The 10,000-nt window shown below is 39.6% G+C and overlaps 2 protein-coding genes across 2 annotated transcripts in view; one reads left to right on the forward strand and one right to left on the reverse strand.

The window, feature by feature from the left end:
- The window catches only part of LOC137985626 (G patch domain-containing protein 2-like), an 8,697-nt gene extending 6,884 nt beyond the window's left edge, over positions 1-1,813 (reverse strand). Inside the window, exon 1 of the mRNA XM_068833261.1 lies at positions 699-1,813. Within this exon, the coding sequence (XP_068689362.1) occupies positions 699-1,716 (1,018 nt within the window). The 5' untranslated portion in view covers positions 1,717-1,813. The remainder of the gene's footprint in view (positions 1-698) is intronic.
- A 57-nt stretch (positions 1,814-1,870) lies between these two features.
- LOC137985625 (uncharacterized) overlaps positions 1,871-10,000 on the forward strand; it is a 15,863-nt gene continuing 7,733 nt past the window's right edge. Inside the window, exons 1-7 of the mRNA XM_068833260.1 lie at positions 1,871-2,105; positions 3,629-4,084; positions 4,426-4,506; positions 4,962-5,216; positions 5,898-6,155; positions 9,162-9,373; positions 9,990-10,000. The exon at positions 9,990-10,000 is cut by the window's right edge and continues 240 nt beyond it. Of these exons, the coding sequence (XP_068689361.1) occupies positions 3,755-4,084; positions 4,426-4,506; positions 4,962-5,216; positions 5,898-6,155; positions 9,162-9,373; positions 9,990-10,000 (1,147 nt within the window). The 5' untranslated portion in view covers positions 1,871-2,105; positions 3,629-3,754. The remainder of the gene's footprint in view (positions 2,106-3,628; positions 4,085-4,425; positions 4,507-4,961; positions 5,217-5,897; positions 6,156-9,161; positions 9,374-9,989) is intronic.

Below are 10,000 nucleotides of genomic sequence, written 5' to 3' on the forward strand. Positions count from 1 at the left end.
CGCAGGTTATTCAAGAGTATGATCTGAAATAGCATGTGAATGTGGGTTAGGGTTAAAATGAGAGGCAAGATACAAGACAAAATTATCTGATGACAAGAATGTGTTGAAATATAATGGAGAGCTTCATGTACTGTATGTCGTCGGCTCCTCCTGTTTTTAATAAAGACCTTTTGAAGACCTTTTTTGTAAGCCAATCGGTCACAAATGCTACATCTCTTCCTTTAAACTCTTCCAAGGCTGCTGCCTAAGAAAATTTTAAAGGGGCCCTCAGAGCTAAATGCTGAGAACTTAGGAGCCCAACATATGAAGTGAAAGGTGTTGCTGTGAAAAATTAAGGCGCCCAGAGCTATTCTTTGGGAGCCCCAGGCTACCGGGCTCCTGTTAGGCAACAGCCTTGTCTTCCATCTCGCCCAAACACGTGTTTTATAGCTGTTAGCAACTTCGGCGCCCAAAAAAATATTATTTGAAACCTGACACTTCCGGTTCAATTTTCCCCACCCCATGCAGGCAAAGCTCAAATTCCCCACTCCCCGCGCACAGAAGATAGTCAAATGCCCGGGGGTTTGCCCGGGGGGGGGGGGGGGGGGGGGGGACGTTGAAGTTTCGATTTGATCTGCGCATAAGACTGTACAAAGTAAAGATTGGTGCAGAAGACCAAAGCTTACAACCCATCTAAATGTTATTGCCAAGATACTTACCCAGACAAGTCTTTCCATCAACACCTGACACAAAGGGCCTTCTATATGCATCCATAGCACCATTAAATATGTTTTGGAATTTTACTTCCTCAATGTCACTGGCAGTTCTATCCTCCCACCAGGGAATTACTTTCACATTACATTCAAAAGAACTTTCTTCATTTTCATCATCACCTAGGCGCCCCTCATCATTTGTAAAAAATCCCTCTAGGTCACTCTCATCGGAAGAAGAATGACCTTCCTTGAGGCTATCTTGCCCAACATTGACCATTTTTTCATCACAATCATCACAGCGTAGCCAGGAAACCGATTCAGCCACGTTATGCTCTTTGGGAATAAAACGTAATCTTGAAGGTAATTTATAAAAATGATTTGTGGGAGTATTTGTTTCCATAGGTTCTCCACAGCCGCTGCTCAAACCGTTTTCGATATCAGCTAAACTCCCTTCTTCGTCCCTTTGTCTTAGACTGCTATGAATTTCGCTTCCAGTAGCAGACTTTCCACACACTTTGCGTTTCCGTGTTCTACTCAGTGATTTTAAATTTACCAAAGTAAGCGGGGAATCGCGATCGTTTAAAGACCGTTTGATTTTCCTCTTTCTTTTCTTCCTTCGTTTCGTCAACCCAACAAATGGTTCGCTGACGGAATCGCTTTCTGCTTTATCCCTCTCCAGAATTGGGTAAGGATCGAGATTATCGCGAACATGAACCCTCGACAAACGTTTTGCAAACGACAAATTCTCATCTTCTGGCTCACTGTCGCTTTGGCATTTGATGTTTTCGATATAATCCATTAACGCTTCCTCGACGGAATCATTGCTCTCTGCACTAGCCTTGGGCCGCTCACGAGGAGGAAGGTAATCCGATCGACGCTTTCTACCTCGTCGTTTTTTAGATGTTCTCCGTATTGGAGTTCCTGAAGGAGATTCCCTGGTCCCGATTGTTGTGTCTGAATGAGCCGAAAGGGGATCATTCGATCGATCCAAGGCACTGCTTAGATCAGCTACAAGTTCATTCATCGTTCATGACACGATTGTCGTATTTTTGGCGTAATAACGGTTTTGTTTTCACCTGTCGCCGTCGCCTGAGAATCCGCCATGTTTTGGAAGTGATTGATTACCAGTCCTCTCAAACTCAGCTGATATTTTTTGTGCATCGAACCCAGGCTCTCTCGCAGAGCCTGGGATCGAGGTTGTTTCGTGCACTGTTTGTCAACGTTTCTAAGGAAATTTGCAAAAATATGGACATATAATTAATGGCATTTAGTTCAATACCATGACAATATTGATCTATGTACGAATTCTGCAGGACACCATTTGCTGGAATGAAAGGAATTTCCCTTCACCCGGATGTCTGGTGGTCTTGATACAGCTGCACGAAGTCGACCACCTATGTCAACGTTTATGAGGTGAAAATTCTAGCATTTGTTCCTTTTTCACATTACTGTATCTCCACATCGAAATTTCTGCTTTACAAACTATTTTTTGCAACTGGCACTGACGCCGGTCATATTACATAATTAAGTAAACTTATAATAAGCTTATAAGCTTATATTTAATTTTGTAACACTTTCTCGTTTCCAAGACACGTAGCCGGCCGCCTCCAGACCTTTTCTCCTCCAATATTGAGTTTAGAGGCTGGTGATTATTCCGAATCATCGAAAATCAACAATCACTGGAAGAAGGCCAAGGGAGAAAATTGTTAAAACATTCGTGTCCCAGTTACGAGACGCCTCCTGCGACACATGTAAAGTTACGAGTAATATTTCATGCAACATCGACATACGAGATGGTTCGGATATTATATCATACCACCTTCTAGTTAATCATAATCGCTCAAGCGTCTTATTTTTTTAAGTAGCACGTGTAGTTATCAGCAACCTTTTGCGTTTTGAAACAATAATCGGGCATGAAACACCAATTACCGAGAACTTTGGACTCCCTTCATTCATATAAACGGTTATATAGGATTTTTATTTGATCTGAAATCAATACTCCAAATCACATAATTATTTACGTACAAAGTAGCTATCTTCTAGCGCAAAATAGATGATCCAAGTGCATTAATTAACTTAGGAACACGAATGGAAGGTGAAAACAGGGAAAGCAGGGAAAGCAGGTTGCAGGTCATTGTTTCACCACTGTAGCTGAAACAACGCAAACCTTTACTAATGCTAACATTGGGCCTAAACACTATGCTTTAGATTATTATTAAGCCTAAGTTTAGCATTTTTGTAAAGGTTTGGGTTACATTAATATTTTCAGTTATAATCCGTAAAACAATGACCTGCAACCTGCACTTTACACTCTCTAGAACATGAACAGATTTAATTAACTGGGTGAACCATGCGCTTATTTTCATAATTTGCAAGTGGGATTACCTAAACATTACACTAAGATAACTGTGAGGAAACAAATTAACCCATTGACACTTCAAACGCCCTATGACCCCCTAGTTGACAAGTAAAATTTTCCAGATGGCGTCAGACAGAGTAAAATCTTCTGGCTTTAGACAGCAGTAAAATCTCGGAAGCCGGAGATAATCGCCGGCCTGATGGGCCTTCCGTGGCTTGCAACGACTTTACCTTACCTTTTACCTTACTGATACTGTCTGAAGTATTTTTTCGCCTTATTATCCCACGTCAATCCCTTTCCTTAGTTAGATTGCAAGAAGGTTCATTATTAGAGCCAGGCACCACGAAAATTGACCGGCTGTGCACACTCGTCTGCCATGATGGCTTGAGCTGTTTTCATTTTTCTGCTTACTTTAGTAGTATATCAAAAGCATTAAAAATGCCCAGCTGTCAAAACGCTGATAACTTCCTGAGCAAAATCTTAACAAAACCCTTGAGATTAGTCTGCAACAGTAATGGCTGTCATGTTCAATATTACACTGTATCATAATTTTTCATTGCTTATTTTTTCCATACAGACCTAACAAAAAGTGTCTGAAAAACAAAACTAATTACAAGCTTGTATCTCTGCTGAAGACTATGTTGAAGAAAGAGCATTTTCTTGTTGAGTACCAGTAACCTGCTTCAGTTGATAATTGGTTTACATGATGGGTTGCACTCCATCATCTCAAAGTGCTTTGCGGATTGACAATGAAAGTCGTCTTTTACTGGAGATAGACCGCTTACGAACAGGTCATCAATCACAAGAGCAAGAAATTAGCAGACTACTTCAAGAAAATGAGAAACTAAGACAGCTGAATGGTCAATTTGAAGTTACTGACACATACAACAAGGATGAAGATCACGACTTGCTTGTGAAAGAGCTTGAGAGACTGAAACTTGACAAAAAGAAAATGGACAACGAAATGAACAAGTTACGCCAAAATAACGAAGAGTTGAATATCAAACTACAGCAGAACCCACAAGTTGCTCAGGTAAAAAGGATACATTGGTTCACTTGCAGCACATACAGTACAAAAAAAGGTTGAAGTGTTGTTGAAGCCTAGTTCACTGACCGCTTGTAACTTCCACAAGTTCCCAGTATAACTCAGTGGCAAGGTATCCTAACCTACCAATTAAAAAAATTATATGATCACAGATTAATGTCATAGATTCCACTGCCATTTGGAGTTTTCAGATTTCCTCCAAGTCGTCGTGGAGTGATTCATTTTCCATCTCCGTTACTACAAAAAAGTTGGTGACAAATTGAATTGAAGCCTTCACATTCATAAGTACAACTTTTGCCTTGTTATCATTGCTATGTTTATTTTAACAGCCCCTGACAACAGAAATAAGCTCAGCAAATACTCAAGTGCTTCCCAACAACATCAAGAACTTACCTAAAGTTGGAGATCCAGTAAGTTCAAAATGATTTCAAGCATTGTGCTAAAATATAATAGACCTAATGCTTGTGGTTTGAGTTCATCATTTCATCCCTCAAAGCTTATAAATACAAAAGGAAGATGAATAAAGGGGGTAGTTTCTAAAGAAACTCACAGTGGTGCTGTGTCGGTGGGGAAGTAGTACACAAAAATTTGGTTTTATCAACAGAGTTGACTGTAAATTGACCACCGCACAGGGATTCTATTCATTTTGAGCGATAGCCCTTCATCACAAAGGCTCTCAGATCCTGAGAGCGATCTCTGTAAGATTGAGGCAACTTGCACCTTTCAGACTACTAGCTCACCGTAGTACACTTTGTCAGCCTAATTTTAATTGAAAAATTCAGTGTTTTATGAATCAGTTAACTGGATTATATATATCATTCTAGACTTAATAATTGCAGCAGTAACCTGTTTATAATATTATTAGGTGCTTGCCATGTGGGAGCGAACTCCATGGCAATATTTTACAGCTACAATTGTGTCATTTGATGTTGTTGCTCTGAAGTACACAATCAACTGGGATGATCAGGATCCATCTGGTCGACTTGTAGACTACTATAATCTGGCTCTTGATCGAGTGCCAGATCCTGATGAAGTAGCAACAGGGTCAATTGTATTGTTTCCTCAAGGGAAATACAGAGGACAGGAAGGTGTGCGACTGGGTGGCCAGCGTTATCACCAGGTCAGATTTTTATCATTGATGTACCATTCACTGCCGTGAGTTTGGACAATGTGCGAGCCAGCGAGGCATGTGAGGCATGCGAGCCAAGATGGCAAGTCAACATGCGAATCACGCAGTTATTGAGAGCTAACCATTTTAAATGGGTGCTTAGACTTAATAAAAGTTTATCAGCGCTATTTGAAATGGGTGCTTATATAGACTTAAATGCGAAATTTGCATGGCTCGCATGACTCACTGGCTCGCAGAATGTCCATCCCTGACTGGCGCTATTTTGTTTCCTAGATGTTAAAATTCACTCGGGGATTGTCAGACTACTTTTAGGTGGCCAAGTGTTTTCAGAGAGAGTAGAATGAATTTATATGGTGTTATGCAATAAATATTGTAGTTTATGTACTGTACAAGCATAACCTCTTGGGTGGCTGGCCCTCTGCACCAATAAGTGAAAGACCTTGCATTTTATTATAGACCGAACAGTCTCAACTTACAGTAGGTTTCTCAATTATTGCTGCTTTGAAAGGCTCTGTTACCTTCTGTGGTAAAAACAAGGGTAAACACAGGAGTATCAAGTTCCCTGAAGAATTACTTCTGTATGCTACGGTTTCTTACTGTATGTAGCTTTGAAAAGAAGGTTTAGTTTCCTCATAGTTATTCATTGCAGTAGTAAATTGTTTTATGCCTCAGGGACGAATCATTCATGTTTATGATGGTCCTGAAGGAGAAAAACTGTATGACGGTGTACACACCAAAGGAGAAGCTGATAAAAAGTGGGTTACATATAAAGATTACCATCCAAAATTTGAGCAATTGAAGCTGTCCGACTTCCGCATCTCCCCCAATGTGTTGGACATTCTCTCTGCACAGAATCATAAGCCTGGAAATATCCATAACACAGAAGAAATTGGAGTCAGTCCTTGTGACATATATATTTCTTACACTAAGGTTTGTGAAATTTGTAGTTTCTGTGTGTCCTTATAGTAGCAGAGAAAGAAATCAAACTTCTAGTAACTAAGTACATTAATTTTGCCTGTATGGGGAAAATGAAAAAGTTGTCTTTTTAATAAACATTAAATTATTTTGCTGTGTATGTGTGTGGGCAATGAAAATATCGCTATATAGGCTTCTTAACCTTGATCATTATAGCATTGATCAGCAGTCCTCTACACTGCATGTCAGTCTTTGTCTGAATTGTCTTCATGAATATGCACAACATTCAATGTAGAACAGGTGAGGAAGCCAAGCCACAGAAAATAGCTTCATAACTAACGAGAATTCAGTCAAAATTGAGCCTCAAGATGTAGGATAGGATGGACGTTTTGCCTATTGCAGGATTAATCATAATTAACCATTATATGTTACAATTTTCTCAAATTTGATGGGACGGCATTAACTGCTTTATTTTTCGCTAAATATTGTGTAGGGTTGTAATCGCACAGTGAAATCAGACAGGTGGCTGTAATCGGACACCTGTAATCAGACACTTACATCACTCAATCATATTAAGTGCACTCAGCTTAATCCACTATCACAGAATTTGTTGCAACAACCACCTACCCTACCAAACTGGGAATTTTCCAAAATGGATGAATTTGTAACATTAGACAGTGTAAAAGGAATGCATTTGTTTTCTCGGAAATTGTAATGGTTATGATTAATTGGTAACAGGACTTTGTGTCGTCCAATTCGGTCTGTAATCATACTTTTGATTAAACAAATCGGACTCCCGCTACCCGGTTGTCCAATCCTTGTTAATGATTCATATGATTACAGACTGAATCGGACTCCATTCAGTCCTAGTATCATGATTTATTGTATGAAAAGCATTAAAAATACCCAGCTGCCAAATACTGATGACCTCCTAGGCAAAATCTGAAAGTGCCCCTGTGACCAATAAATCAATTCTCATTTTCTTTGGATTTTCAAAACTCTGTAAACTAAGCACTAAACGACCAAAGTTTTGAGCCTTGATTTCACAAAAAGATACCTGTCTTTTTTTACTGGAATTTTCCTATTTTAAATGGTCTGCCATTACTAACTTTAAGATTTTGAGAGAGCTGGATCGAGGAGAAAATGATATCAAAGGCTCACTAGTTTAAGAATGCAATGGGTGTGTTAATGCCACAGAATTAATGTGCAGGGCTTTCAGACTGTTAACCCATTGGTGGTTCCCCATTGACGAGTACAATCATCTCGCGAAGTCTGGCCGGTTCAGGTGTCAAAGGGTTGCAGGCTGGGGACATGATTTTTCAATGAATGATTAACCCATTGACTGCTGTGGGTTCCCCATTGACAAGTAAAATACTCTGGCGTTAGACAGAGTAAAATACTAAGTCTGGCCGGTTCAGGCCGGTTCAGGTGTCAAAGAGTTTAAAACTTGCGTTTTGCATACATGTAGTTTACATAATAAACTGCATTCATACTCTGAAATTTTAAGCTAGTGAACCTTTGATGTCACTTTTCTCTGGATCCAACCTTCTGAGGTCCAATGAGGGTCCCCAGTAAGGTTTTTCAATCCCGCCATTCCGACCAAAATTTTCCCTTCATCCTGAAATCCCAAACGTTTTTATCAGCCAATCCCGATACCGGTCATGATGTCACAGCATGATGTCCAAACCTCATCATCAATGACAACTTCAGTTAATTTGGAATACACCTTGTTAGTCTTTTCCACCAACCTTCATGATCCAAAAGACCTTAATTGTAGTGCACAAACACCACCCCACAATTATTTCACAGCTGAAATTTCAAATACAGAAAAACAACATTTCTGGATACAAAGAAACCTAAGTCAAAAAAGACTCCATCAGGAATCTTGCCTTTTGTTACACAATACCACCCAGGCAACGCGCGCATCATATTTTTGACAAGGCGAAGGTCAAAATTGAACCTTCAGTATGAAAATCAACATGGCTTCTTGGAGTGCAATTGAGACTTGACCTGGGTTTGAAACTGTCTCCAAGCAATGGCTTGCGCATACTCAATAAAGTCTTAACACGATTTCTGCAGAGTCCTTTCTTTCTCTTCGAGTTAAGAAAGGCTCTGCTAGCAGGGTGATTTTACACATATTGTACACAAAATGGACATTTTTACAAGCCTCCTTTGAGTTTTAATGTGCAAATAGATTTTTACAAGGTGGGCAACTGAAAAAAAGCCATGGGCAACCAAAAATACAAAACTGGTTGCCCAAAGGGCAAATTGGCAAGAAAGTAATGCACCTATCAATGTTAAGCCCCAGGGAGGGAGGGGGGGGGGAGGGCTAACCACGGGAGTTTGATTGTGAGGTCTGTCCCCAGGGTAGGGATTTTGATCGTATGTGATGTCCCCAGGCTAGCGATTTTGATTGTACAAAGGACATTTTACCACCTTCACTTGCGGCTGGGTGGACATTTTGACCAATTATTTTGACCCAGGGGTGGGGAATTTGCATTTTTTTAAAATGAAAATGTCAAAATCCCCACCCCATGCCCGACCCCCCCTCCCTCCCTGGGGCTTAACATTGATAGGTGCATAAGTGTTGAACACTGGAATCTCAGAGATAGTTCTTAAGGACGGTGCCTACTAATTAAAGAAATATTATGCAAGAAATGTAGATCTTAACAAGTGGTACTGAAGTCCAAGAAGAAAATTGGGGGTAACCACGCTTTTTTCAAAGATAATTCATAAATAACATTTGTAAAAAGCTTTAAAATACAAAGCAATGTGTGGAGTTCTTTCTCAAATTGAAGGTTAATTATCTCTCAAAAATGCATGGTTACCCCCAATTTTCTTTTTGAATACCAAGAGTACTTACTAAGATCTACTTTCTCCGGATAGTTTCAAACCGCGCAAAAATATCCCTGTATTAGTAAGCATCGGCGATAGGAAATCCGAGTATCTGGAGATGCGCAGAACATATGCACAATAACAATAGTAGGCACCGTCCTTAAATTTATTTGCTTAACTTATCAGGCTGATAGTCCCACTGCCATCAGAAATCCTGAAGGCTATGGTGAGGAAATGCTGTCCAGTTTGTGTGACCCACGTGAAATCAGATGTGAGCTGGAAAGCTGTAGAGTGACAGTAAATAGAGAGAAAGTGGAGAGTGAATCACTGATTCAGACTGTTGAACAAATCAATTCAGCAAAAGTGTTTGTGGCTTGTCTCAGTGATGAATATGTCAGGTGGGTAGATGTTGGTAGCTGAGTGGGTCAACCCAAGCACATCATTTAAACATGGTTTTTGTAACAAGTCATTTTTTAGGCTCATCAATGTCACATATTTAAATAAAGGTTTTCAGTTTCAGTTTTATCTACTCTGCTCTGAAAAGTTTTTCTCCTGGTCGTCTGGTTTTTCCCTTTCATAAAATATTGGACGTGTGATTTGCTTTGAATTTTCTTTTGTTTTCCCTTTTTTGTACAATCATTGCAAAATAATGAAGTGCAGATCTTGGCAAATTTGTTTTGCAAGTAGAGAGTAACAATTTACAAAAGCAGGTGGAAGAAAACTGGTATTTTAGCGTCTTTCACACTTCCGTTGCCTTCAAGTTTTTTTTTGCAAATGCCCTTCAAATTAAAAGAAATTAGGCAAAGTTTATTTCTTTAAATATGGCCTCCATTTACAACAAGCAAAGTGTGAAAGGAAGTCACGTATTTTTGGTTATACACAATGCTACAGTTAAAATACAGACTGTGACTGGTCTGACCAGATCATGGAGGGGAAAGTAGTGGTTATAGAAAAACGACACTGATCTACAAACAGAGAGAAAACCAAAAATTCCAATTTATTTTTTCTCTTTAGGGATGAAATAT

This window comes from Montipora foliosa, chromosome 14, assembly GCF_036669935.1.
Source record: "Montipora foliosa isolate CH-2021 chromosome 14, ASM3666993v2, whole genome shotgun sequence".
In the NCBI taxonomy this organism is placed as follows: domain Eukaryota; kingdom Metazoa; phylum Cnidaria; class Anthozoa; order Scleractinia; family Acroporidae; genus Montipora; species Montipora foliosa.